The 13,031-nt window shown below is 37.3% G+C and overlaps 2 protein-coding genes across 3 annotated transcripts in view; one reads left to right on the top strand and one right to left on the bottom strand.

Annotated features, from left to right (window-relative positions):
* The first annotated feature begins 2,480 nt into the window (after window positions 1-2,480).
* Window positions 2,481-5,400, top strand: LOC113233199 (zinc finger protein GLIS3-like). Its single transcript, XM_026468238.1, has 4 exons — window positions 2,481-2,695; window positions 3,004-3,224; window positions 3,954-4,101; window positions 4,693-5,400. The coding sequence occupies exons 1-4, from the start codon at window positions 2,567-2,569 to the stop codon at window positions 5,383-5,385; spliced, it is 1,191 nt and encodes a 396-aa protein (XP_026324023.1). The 5' UTR covers window positions 2,481-2,566; the 3' UTR covers window positions 5,386-5,400.
* Window positions 5,401-6,479: 1,079 nt separating this feature from the next.
* The window catches only part of LOC113233197 (probable nucleoporin Nup54), a 29,780-nt gene continuing 23,228 nt past the window's right edge, over window positions 6,480-13,031 (bottom strand). The window contains exons 12-13 of one of the 2 annotated variants that reach the window (XM_026468235.1): window positions 7,731-7,818; window positions 6,480-7,097 (exon numbers count right to left, since the gene is read on the bottom strand). In XM_026468235.1, coding sequence (XP_026324020.1) covers window positions 6,964-7,097; window positions 7,731-7,818 — 222 coding nt within the window. In that variant the 3' untranslated portion in view covers window positions 6,480-6,963. The remainder of the gene's footprint in view (window positions 7,098-7,730; window positions 7,819-13,031) is intronic. The other variant, XM_026468234.1, reaches the window with a different exon arrangement.

Here is a 13,031-nt window from a genome sequence, read left to right as displayed (position 1 = left end):
TCATCGGTCCATCACAGAAAGCCCAAGCATAGTTCGCTCCATCGCACGCTGAGCGACCTTGAATTTGTGGACGAGGCCTGTTGTTAATGTCCACGTCTCGGCTGCGTAAGACATAACTGGTAGAACGCACTGGTTAAATGCCTTAGTTTTTAGGCTTTGTGGGATTGACGACCTGAAGATGTTGCGAAGCTTCCCAAATGCCGCCTAGCCCAAACGAATTCTCCTGTCGGCTTCCTTCTCGAAGTTGTGCTTGCTAAGCTGGTCATTTTGGCCAAGGTAGACGTAATTGTGCACAACCTCAAGAGTAGCCCCATCTACGGTTACAGGTCCCGGGGTCACATGTGTGTTGAACATAACTTTCGTTTTGTCCAGGTTCATCCTGAGACCTACTCGCTGTGAATATCCTCCCATACATCCTTTTTCATAAATTACACCGTGTAGGTTTCTACTGTTAAAAATAATATATTGAATTTTTTTATTCATTAAGACAAACTTATTTTTGTGTACCTGCCAACTAAAACATGACATTAAGTATGTATGCTTCACGATAGGCTATAAGAAGGCTATAAGTAACGAATGTAGTCGAAACTAACACTGCCTAGTGGCCGCCGTTAAGGAAACAGAAATAGAAACAAATGTAGCGCTTGCGTTATAAAGACATTAAACATATTGAATTGGAATAAATTATTTAGTTCGCCGGGCTTTAGTATTGGCTAACGTGGCTTGCCTCTTGGAGCCTCCGGGGTTGTGCCGTACAGATGGCAAGAATTCTTACTTACATTTGTTCCATGGCAGAAAGGTCGGTGCCTTTTGACGCTATGTGCCAGTACGTTTGAACCGTCCCACCTGAGTTACACCATCAGATCCGCTGAGTCGGCTGCGGAGTATGCGGCAAAATTGAAACATGCCAAGTACGTGCGAAGACCAAGGAATTCAGCAGGGGGAATTGGGTCGTCGGCCATTCAGCTACGACTTAGAGCGGTCTTTTTTCAGTCTTATAATTAAATAAAATTAACAACCTGGCGAATTACGTTGTTGATTTTTATGTGACGAAGCGTTTTGCTGATTTTTATTTGCTATCTGACGAAGCCTACGTTGCGAATTGACATTTGTAATTAATTTATTTTTGAATGAATAAATATTTTCTAATTGATTTGTAACATTTCAATTTGTTTGTGTAAGGTTGCAGTCGCTGGAACTGCATTTCAACGGCAAAATAACAATTGAGAGAGAAATAGAGATAGGGAAAGTAGTGGGAATGCAGCTCATGTGACTACGCACTCATCCAAGTGCTTCTGCACTTAAATCAACTTATATACGTGCCATTTGCAGGGTACGGATCTTCTTCTTGCCACATTGCTAAGTATTAGCCTTGACTTTTAATAAATAAGAGTGACAAATTGATTGTCAAGATTGTACCATGACACTACCATTATTTTAGGAATTTAGTTAGGTAAATGCGCAGTTAACCGGTATCGTGGTAATAGATAATGCTTATCGTTATCACACAAGTACATAATCATATAGGTACATAACCAGATCCGGTAGGTAGGGCTTTGATTCAGCCAGACGGTCAAAAGTCCAAAGTCATTGTTATTTTCTACATTGTTATAATAAACGGAACATGCCCAGATTTTTTAAAAATGTTATTAGCAAAGAGTTCCAAATATTACAGTTCTATTCGTTTTTAAACGACTTCAAAAAGGGAGGTTCTTAATTCGACTGTATGTTTTTTGTGTGTATGTTACGCGGTAACTCCAACATTTGTGAACCGATTTTGGTGATTCTTTTTTTGTTGGAAAGAGAGTACTTCAGATGTGGTCCCATTTGAAGAAAATATTCCACCTCTAAGAGTGACAAGCTAGGGGATGAATGACTGTTGAGGTCGGTTTTTTTAGTACTCTGTCCTGTTTTTATTATAATAACAGTTATCGTAAAGGTATGGAGCATTATGCATGACCTCAAACACAGGATGTGTAGGTTCTTTATTTATGTATGGAACAAAAAATCTCAAATCAACCTTTAACGAATAAAGAAATGCTAAGTCATAATTCAAAAAAGACTCAACAGTAGAAACGAGGCGAACCAGTAAGGGGTCGCTTCATAGCGCTGTATCAGTCACCTATTGAACTGCGGACTATCTCACCGGTATTAACCGCCCGCCGGCCGCAGCAAGCGGCTACTGATAACGCCCCTACACTAAGCTGAACATCCAATTCAAACAACAACGAGCCATTTTTGATCGTATCACGAGCAGCAAAAGAGACCTTTTTAAAAAAATATCAAATTAAATGTTATAATTAATTTTGACCATGGTATTAAAAATTACATTTATATAAGAAGTTAAAAGAAAAAATTACGACATCATAGAAAACGAGTTGTAAGGTGGAAATTCGCAGGGGTCTTGTCCGCTTATCAGTGACTCGTCATTCCGAGACGTTTTATAAGTAGGCGGCGTGAGCTCCAGCCATCATTGTCCGTTGCGACCGCGCACTGACCGTACTACTTTTGACTAGTATAGCGTTGTTTGGATATAGTTATAAGATACATAGTGTAGTGACTGGAAATGTTGGCTTTTCCTCAATGGAGGCCGGAGTTTACCGGCGAGGGCTGCAGACTGCAGCGGTGGATGCCTGCGGAAAGATTTGCGCCTTACTTCGCTCATTCCATCCCTCTACCACCACTACCGCCACAGGTGTGAATCGTAATTTGAAACCGTAATTTCTTATTAAGCACTCAAATGAAAGGCAAACATACTAACAGTGCAAGACTTAGGGCTTTATCTATAGGACCTACATGATAATTGCGTTAATTCTATCATTTTCCGTATATAAAAAAAACTAATAGTACCTACTTTGTTTCACTTACTTTATTAGATATTAGTAAGCTTAAGTTGTCCCTTTAAAAACAAAGGCAAGAGAACTACAACTAAATAAAAATATTATTAACAACCCCTTAAATGCTTTAGATAAATTAAGCACTAATAAAAGCGTTCATCTACAGACAGAAGACGAAGATTCATCAGGAAGTTCATCCCCTGAACGTGAAAGCGCAGACAATGGAGAAGTTTCCATATGTGATTGGAGGGGGTGTGGGGCGCACTTTGGGAGCATCGCACGGCTATCCGCACACGTGGCACGCGTACATGCGCTTGCGCACAGAGACGGGATGTTCTATTGCGGGTGGCGGGGATGTCCGCGCCCGCAGAGAGGATTTAATGCACGGTAAGTGTTTTCTACAGTAACATCTTTAGATTCGAACAAAAAGTGGAAGGTTGAAAATAGTGTCATGGATAAGACAATTTATTTACAAAACAAACAGTGCTATCTTGGTTTTTAAGATCTTAATCATGTATTCTTGAATAACATACCAATATTGAGTTTTTTTAAATCATATTGCAAACAACTTATAACCTTGTTCATTGAGATAGATAAATCATAAAAATAATAAACATATCAAATTGGAAGGTTGACTTCCAATTAAGGAAATATTTTTAAGGTCTTTCTATTTTTATATCATTATATAAAATGGTATTACGCTTATCGTAAACAGGTTAAAAATATAACTACAGTTCGTTTTATTTTTACGTTTTGGAATTAACTACAACAGTAAGGCTCAATGGATATATAAATATATAGATAAATTGAGCCTGAAACTTTGAGTATTTGTTTGTTCGTTCACCTTTGGGAGACTGGCATATTCTGGTTGCACAATAATAATATATTGTTGCCCATTTAAATAAACTGGTCAGAAATATACCAAAAACTTATTCACATTCAGCACATTCAGGGTGATGCACATCTACCAGCATATCGTCTCATGAAGGCTAAGATAACAATAAAAACAATACTTCCTTTTTAGGTCAGTTTATTCAGCAATGCCTCTTTGTAAGGCAGTCTCACATATTGAGTTTAATAAACAAAATGAATAATCAAAGTTTATCTTGTCACCAGGTACAAAATGCTTGTGCATGTGCGTACACACACGAACGAGCGCCCTCACACGTGCAGCCAGTGCAACAAGAGTTTCTCGAGAGCCGAAAACCTGAAGATTCATCTTCGATCTCACTCGGGAGAAAAGCCTTATGTATGCCCTTATGAGGTAAATATCTTTTTCATCATCGCACTGTATTTATGCAAACTTTGTTGATACTCAGATTTTAACGAACATTTACTGCATATTAATTTTTGAAACAATTATTGTTTGGTTGCACCCCCCTTTCCAACTCTTCAATTTCCATCTTATAATTGGTTAGAAGTAACTGCTACTTCGCAATAAGGCCGTCATAGTCATAGTAATTTTATAATGTACAATTTGTATAAAGTTAAAGTATAAAGTTTTCTCTACCTAATTCCGGTGGCAATTTTTATTATTTAAATAGTATACTTTATTTAATATTCGAGTGTAGTAACCTGAAATATTATTATATATTTCACGATAATATACTCGAATACTTAATAATAAAAATTGCCACCGAAATTATGTACAAAAAACTAACTGGAAAATTACCCAAAAATCTTTTAGTAAAGCCACTGATTTACGAACGAGGCCTATCTTGCATAATAAGATGACATTGTCATCAGTTTGCGTTCATAATTGCATAACAATTTTAAAAAAACGTCTAAAACAGCTCTATCATATAATAGACATTTCTCTATAGCGTCAAACTGAACAACTTTTCTTTGTCAACAGGGCTGCGGCAAAGCGTATTCTAACTCAAGCGACCGTTTTAAGCATACGCGTACGCACACTGTCGATAAGCCTTACTGTTGCAAAGTTATTGGCTGCAACAAACGCTATACAGATCCGTCCAGCCTCAGAAAACACGTCAAGACTTATAAACACTTCGTCACCGAGGACTCTAAGAGAGAATCCTCAAAGGAAACAGAACCCTTCTCACCTTTAAGAGAAAACGTATACTTTAATCAACCAGTGTCACCATTACGCGTACCTTACAGTCCCCCTAAACCAGTATCACCCACCATTCCCCCATATAACCCCATCTTACCCCTCGCAGACCCCATTATTCGCCTACCCTATGACCAAGTAACGTACCTGAGACCTAAACCAATTTACCCTACAAAAGTACCAAGTCATGAAATGTCATATATGGAATATACGCAAATGTATGAGCGTACATACAGGAATTACTATAACACAAATGCAAGCTATCCAGTATTGAGGCCTAGTGTCATTGAGAAGGCATACAGTAACGAAGAGAAACCAAGAGTGGACGATATCGTTATGAAGGAAGTACAATATAGTAGAAGACTCGACCAGGATATGCCCTTGAATTTAATATGCACAAAGCGATCAGAGTACAAGCCAATAGAAGTCCTAGTCAGAAAAACAGACTTGCCACTAGACTTAAGTAGTAAAAGTTAAGTTAATTAAATTATTATAACTACTTTTGTCTTTTCATTGAAAAACTTTCACACCGTCTTTATGCGCTATGTAATTCTGATATCTTTTATTCCGTCAAAGTAAACACAAGAAAGACGCATTTGTTCATCATATTCAACCATATATTATCAACATACCAACTTTTATGACACTACGTGGCTAATATTTACACGCCTCGTCATTCTCTGAAAATTTGTAAATTCACGCTTTGTTTGCAGTAACGTGTCGCAATGTAAAGTTTCAAAGAAAATGGCTCATGGTAAATTCCAAATGCAATTTCGCAAATAAGTTCCGATAAACTCAGATGTGAGAGGCCGGATTCGAAGCCACCGCCTCTGCTTAAGAAACGGTAGGTCAAACCATTAGGCTACCAGAGCCGTGTAACGGATTTTGAAACGAAATACTGGATGCAATCCAGCAGAGCAAAAGTGTAAGTGAGGAGGAGGGAGGAATTCGGAAAAGGAATACAATATCGGCATTGCACGAAAACTACAATTTGGGGTTATTCAAGCCTAGAGTAAAAAGGCATTCAAGGCGAGATGATGACCACGCGTCTATTTAATGTTTAATTTATAAAATTTTGAAAATGTTTCCGCCTGTTTCCCTCCCTTAATCGGTTTTTTCGACAAACGTACGTACTCCCGGGCACATAATGTTGTTATCTTCGAAAAGCAAGGACTTATGGATATATCATTTAGCACATGAGTTTCAAAATTGCATAACTTTTTAATCAATAAAACGCTTTTTTTATAATATCAAGTGACAGGACGAACAAGTAGTGCACCTGGTGTTAAGTAACACGCCTGTCCACAACAATTGCAATGCCACTCATAGCTTTAAACCGCTAAGATTTGAGGGGCACTGCCAATGCGCCAGTCACCATGAGACATAATTTGACAAGTCTCATGTGCCTAATATGCCTAATTTCGTCACATTGCTTAGAGCGTTTAATACTGTAAAAGCAAGGTGGCACGAATTATGTACCCGGGAGTGTACATTTAACCAGTTTTAAGTCAATCGCAATTCATCGCAAAAAAAATCAACATTGTAAGAAATTAATTTTATTTACCTACAATACGATTGAGTACAAACGTAGATTATAATAATTGAATAAACTTCAACAACCGGTCTCTAATTATATTTATTCCAAATATTACGCGTACGTTTGTAACACAAATGCGCTCGAATGAATAAGTGAAGGCGTACAAATTACAACGATGCGCTAGTGTTGAGTTTTAACATTTATCTTTGTATTGTCAGTAGAATGTCTGTCTTTACTCTTTTCATACGGCGATGCCATTTGACAAGGCTGCTGACTTAAGTCCTCTTGCAGTAAACTTAAGTACATCTTAAACCATTGCTTGCAATGCAAAAGAAACTCTTAATACATTGTGTTAAGTGTCTCATCAATTTAGTCATTACTTTAAGGCCTACTTAAGTTTAGTACAAGTGCACATCAGTGTCACAACATTTAGCAAAGATGCTATGACGAATCCGTTTAAGTGTTAAACCGTACGTTCAAAACAAAAGAAGGAAAAAGACAAGATTATTAGAAAGAGACTAGCCCCGGACCAGTCGAGCCATGCCTTCCGCGATAGTATTGAGTGCGGCGAGGTCCTTCTTTGCTGTGTCCATGAGATGCGCCATTCCGCGTTGTTGAAGTGAGAGGAACTGCTTCACGTCTTCTTGGGCACCTGTAAAAATGGTTAACGTCATGAACTCTAGACACTATTGGCGAGGATCAAACTGAAATTATTGAGTGAATATAGAATGAATGAAACTCAAGCAATATGTCAAAAGACTGTCACATCCTTCCACAACATTAAAATCGACAAATAATGCACAAAGACATAGTTTCAAATCAACATCTTTTACAGACTCCTGAAGTTGTGTGTTGCAGACGTGGGTAGGCGTACATGAATGAATGAATTAATGAAATATTCTTTATTGCACATTAAAATTACAACGACAACACAGAACATTAATGTAAGTATCACAGAGTAAGCTAATGTACAACAGACGGCAGGTTACCTTATATTTTTGCAATACAATACTATAAAGCTACCACGCAATTTTGGAAAAGCGTAAAGAAACTGCATGGCTATTGCAATTAATAGTATGCGTGACGTATTTGAAGTTTCGTCTTTCAATATATTATTTTCTCTAAAAGCCTAATGCTAAAAAAATCTCAAGAAAATACTTTTCTTTACTTAGGCAAAAGAAACGACGATTCTCTTACTTCCTTCTAATTCTATCCTCGGTTTTAGAAGATCTCTTTTGCCAATGTTAACTAGTGAAGTCATTTGAAACAATATTAAAATCCATACCCGGATCGAGATGGTATCTCTCGAGTGGCGCGCCGGTACTCGCGCTGCGCTGAAGCCGCACTGCGCAAAGTAACTCGTTCAGGCGACCCTTAAACAAATAAATAGCATAAACAGAGGCAAACAAAAACGAATCCGATTAAATATTATCTGCAAATAATTGTAAATAATAATATTAAATAACACTAATTAAAATAATACTAAAATAATACAGAAAAAGACGAAATTATGAAAAATGGTAAAATACGAAGAAATTCCTTGAGAACAACAAAATTAAGACGTGATGGAACATGTCGATCTTCTCGTATCATGGTTTTTCTCGTCTCATTTTTTTAATTCGACATGATTAAAGATGACTCACGAGATTACATAAGGCATTCGCTTAGTAACAGGGATAGAAATCGAGTGAGGTAGAGTTCAAAATGCACAAGAATGGCTATTGCTAAACTTAGTAGTGTATCTTCAGATACAGGATGGAGGAGGATACTGTTTTCATAAAGGAACAGCTAAATAAGTTGCGAACGCTATACAAGGCTTATGCAACGTTAGCCTTGTATAGCGTTCGCAATTTATAGAAACAATTTTCGAAACAAACATACATCGTCATCAAAACTAGTTCGAGCGAATAAGTTCGTTATCTTTATTTTTTTATTTTTTTAATACATCAACTAGCGGGACGAACTAGTCGTGCGCCTGATAACAGCGATACGCCTGTCCATAACAGTTGCAGTTCAATAAAGTTGAATAAAGCTCTGAGTGGATTTGAGGAGCATTGCCGCTGCGCCTGTCACATTGAGACATAAGTTGTCAAGCCCCATGTGCCTGTAATTACACCAGCGACCTTACCCTTCAAAAGCGAAACGCAATAATGCTCTCATTACTGCTTGGCTGTAGGAATAAGTAAGATGGCATTACTTCCCTGGACGAATTCTTTCACAATCTCTACTGCTACCTTACTATCTACTGAAGGGCAGCTTCAAATTTATTTCCACTGATTCCGCTTAAATCAAGGCAAGAGCATTATTGAGGTACGTTACACATGAATAGGGAATTATATCGATAATTTCCTTTCTCATCGGCTCGATTCAACGTAAATTAAGTACAGTCGAACTATCAAGCATCGCAAATTCTCAAGAGCTATGGCGGTTCCAAAGGAAGGCTACATAGGTTTTAATTATACACTGTGAGGTCCTGTTACTGCCACGCAGCCGAAGTCAGAACATGCGCTAGCTTTATCGAGAGCTCGCATTAAAAAAGTGGGCCCGGCCTGCAGTCGCGATGTTGTGACGTCAGAGCTGACTTTCATTGATTTGACACATAAATGGCCCTAGATCCGGAGCAGACTAGTAAGATGGGAAAAAAGAGTGGCAATAAAAGAAGACTAAGAACGAAAGAATGAGAACGCAAACAAATCACCCGTCTCGGACGATACGCCAAGGGAGGAACTGAGCAATAAAACAAAGAGACAAAGTTATTTGATTTTTAATTCGGGACTTAATCACATATAAAACATATTTTATTTACCTCGGCGTTTCGGACATATTGCAACGTCCATGGTCTTGAAGGGACCGAAGAGGCGGGTGCCAGTATCTTCTAGCCGTGTGCGAGTTTTTCTAACTACCCGCACTTGTTATTCGTTATTATTTGTGCACTAGGGTTCTCACTAGCCCGACACACAACACTCACGACATCCGGCGTACTATGCTTGATGTCGTTTACAATTGCTGATAACTGGATCCCATGACGATGAAAGCTTAAAACCATCTTCTCTGTTGTTGTTGTTGTTGAAATTACGGTGTTTTTTAATTTCAATAGCTTCACGTACGATTCTACTAAAGTGATCACGTTCTGTAGAAAGGGTCTTGGGATCTTAGATAACGCATAGAAACCTAGCCCGCACACGCTAAGTGAGGCAAATTGTAGGACGCCCTATGGGCCCACACGAGCGAGCGGGCTGTCAGTGCTCAAAGTCAAGTTGCACCGCGAACAGCTCAAAAATTTTTGCTAAAAATGACGAAATGTGCGGTAATTGGGTTTAAAAATAGATCAGACAAATATAAAACAGACACTAACATCACATTCCACAAGGAAGTAACGCGTTTCAACTTGTATTTTTATGTACATATTCACTAAAACAGAAAATTAATTTCGTTGCAACAAAATACGAAAATGTTGCAAAGTAACGGGTTTTTTCTCCCCATTTCTCTATTCTGTTTCAAAATAATTATATTACGTAATTTTTTGAGAATAGGCAATAACGCGACCGTTACAAACTTTCTACAAATGTACACCGCTGCAACAACATTGTAGGGAATTTACGTTAGCTATTTTTACGAAATATATTTAGTATTTGCCTTCATTAGTTTCATGTGAAAAATCATTATTCTTGTACTTCATACACTCATTTAAAAAAATTGTCTTGCCCAGATTCAAAAGTTCTTAACTAAAATTATTTCAGGAAACTAACACTGACTAAAAAGTCATCGTCAGTTCTCCAAAATCGTGTATAAATAACTTTCAAATTCAGGTTCTTTATTGTTATCGTGTACTTTTCATGTAAACATACCCACAGATAATATCAGGCTATTTATATATTCAAATTCGATAGTCGCACTTAAACTCGCTTGTAGGTTTTTGTTCATATATGAGTTAAATAAAAATTGGGTAGTATTTAATACGGTGCCTATAGATTTGCTCGACATTGTCGATCGACAGCAACGATTGAGAATTATAGACGCTTTCGAGGAGTTTTAGAGTGCTTATTGTGTTTTAGAGTGGATATTGAATTGTACAGTGTCGATGAGTTTCTTTTGAAACAATTTTAATTTTATTTTATTCGATAAGCAGTAGTTATACTACTTTATTTTATATTCATTATTATTATTATAATTTTATTACTGACGATCATAGTTATCCCTTGACGTTGTATTTCCAATTGCAATATTGTGACATTGATAACATGAAATAAACGATTCTATTCTATTCTATTCTATTACGAATGTAGCAATAATTTCTAAATCCAAAATGGTTGACAACAATTTTCAAAAATGTATTTTTGGTAAACCATAAGGAAATAGCATGTATATCTGAATACAAGATGGCGGTCAAGACTTCTAATTCTTCGCCATCTTGGATTTAGAAATATGTGCTATATTCCTAATGAGCACCCCCAAATACCTCGAAAACGATCTCCAACCTGCCATTATATGAAAAATCGTGCCCGCCATCTTGGATTTAGAAATGAGTGCCATATTCGTAATGAGCACCCCCAAATACCTCGAAAATGATACCCATATTGCATTTATTTTAAAAGTCGTGTCCGCCATCTTGGATTTAGAAATAAATGCCATATTCGTGATGAATACCTCGAAAACGATTCCCATTTTGCATTTATTTGAAAAGACGTGTCCGCCATCTTGGATTTAGAAATGAGAAAAGTCGTGTCCGCCTTCGTGTATTCAGATACAAATGCCATTTCCATAATATAATAATAATAATAAATAATAATAATAAAAATGTGTTTATTACTCACCACAAAATACAAAAACAATATCAAGCTTAGTAAGTACATTACATAGTATATTGTGAGAGCTGGTGCTTGATATAGGTATTTCACCTGTGTTACAAGTCACCAGGCCCCAACCCTAGCAAAAGGAGACTTAACAATACTAAGTAATAGAGTGCAGGTGAATGAAGCTAAGTTAATAAAAATCAAGTAGAAAATTAATAAAAACAAATAAAAACTAGGACTAGACAGTATGTTGTGTGTGTGTGTTTGTGTGTGTGTGTTTGTGTGTGTGTTTGTGTGTGTGTGTTTATTATACATGCTTTTGCCTATTTGCCTAAATTATATATGTGTGGGTCTGTATTAAAATATAAATGTGGACTTTAATGAACAATTTACGGCAAAGTTAAGTAATTGGAATAAGCAAAGCCTCCGTGTCCTCATAACAAAGGTCAAGTAACCAGGTCACAAGTGCCTTCCGGCATTCATATTTATTTAATTCATAGATTTTGAGCCTATCATGAAGTTTATTGTAAAGAAAACATCCAAGAAAGCAGAAAAACCTATGACTAAATGCAGTTTTGAGATAACAGCCCTTAGCGACTATGTGATTTCGTCTGGTGGAAGTGTTATTATATGGTGTGATTGCATGTTGTCTTAACACAGTGTGAAGAATAAAAAGTTGCCTGACTGTGAGGACTTGACAATAGGTAAAAAGTTCCTGAGTAGGAAAACGATATGGTTTGAAACATGCTACCTTTAGAATCGACCTTTGTGCACGTTCTGCAGATATGATAAATGTTTTCGCAGCTCCTCCCCATGTAGAGATACAGTAAGTTAAAACTGCCTGACCAAGAGCAAGATATACCATTTTCATAATATTAGCATCTGCTACATGGCGCAGCTGCTTGAAAACATAAATAAGTTTGCGTATACGTGCCGATAATAAGGTAATATGAGATTTGAAATTTAAGTTAGAGTCAATCTGTACTCCAAGATATCTAATAGTGTTAGTAGTGTCTAGAAAGGTTGGATTAGTTATATGATTAGAATAATGATCAACGGCTATCTGAAATGGAGTATCTTGTGAAACCATCCAATTACGGATAGAAAAAGGTATAGCTTTCGTCTTCTCAATATTTAGTGTTAGTAGATTATTATCTAGCCATTTTTTAACTACATTAAACCCAGACTGTGCGGATCCGTAGGTTTCGGTCCAATCTATACCTGTAAAAATTAGGGCTGTATCATCTGCGTAAGAGAAAATTTTACAGTTATCAATTTTTAGATTGCAGAGACTGTTGATATAAACGAGGAATAGTGTAGGACCAAGAATGCTTCCCTGGGGAACTCCCATAGAGATTGGTTGCTGATTACTTACGTAGGAGCCAATTTTTACACATTGGGACCTCCCCGACAGATAGCTCTGAAACATGTTTAGCTGTTGTCCTCTGATACCCAGAGCCTCAAGTTTAAGCAGAAGGAGCGGAATTGACACCGTGTCAAAAGCTTTGGCCAAGTCTAAAAATATTCCAAGACACCTAAAGCGTTTATCCAAATGTGTAACCACATGATCCACTAGGTTATGAACTGCATCCGCCGTAGACCTACCCCTCCTGAAACCGTACTGATTATCAGATAAGATTTTACGGGATTCTAGGAAATTTATGAGTCTATTGTTCAGAATCCGCTCAAGCACCTTAGACATGGCAGGTAGGACTGAGATTGGCCTATAATTATCAACTTTGCTTCTATCACCCGCCTTGTAAATAGGATGAACCAGTGCTTTTTTAAACTGT

Source organism: Hyposmocoma kahamanoa, unplaced genomic scaffold (assembly GCF_003589595.1).
Source record: "Hyposmocoma kahamanoa isolate Upper Pololo Valley unplaced genomic scaffold, ASM358959v1 78, whole genome shotgun sequence".
Lineage (NCBI taxonomy): Eukaryota > Metazoa > Arthropoda > Insecta > Lepidoptera > Cosmopterigidae > Hyposmocoma > Hyposmocoma kahamanoa.
The sequence above is the reverse complement of the archived record's forward strand: the minus strand, read 5'-3'. Positions and strand labels throughout refer to the sequence as shown.

Bases quoted from the DNA above. Each gene is read 5' to 3' on its own strand.
- LOC113233199 (XM_026468238.1), top strand. From the start codon at position 2,567: ATGTTGGCTTTTCCTCAATGGAGGCCGGAGTTTACCGGCGAGGGCTGC. The intron at 3,225-3,953 runs GTAAGTGTTTTC...TCTTGTCACCAG, and splicing joins CAGAGAGGATTTAATGCACG to GTACAAAATGCTTGTGCATG. The intron at 4,102-4,692 runs GTAAATATCTTT...CTTTGTCAACAG, and splicing joins CTTATGTATGCCCTTATGAG to GGCTGCGGCAAAGCGTATTC.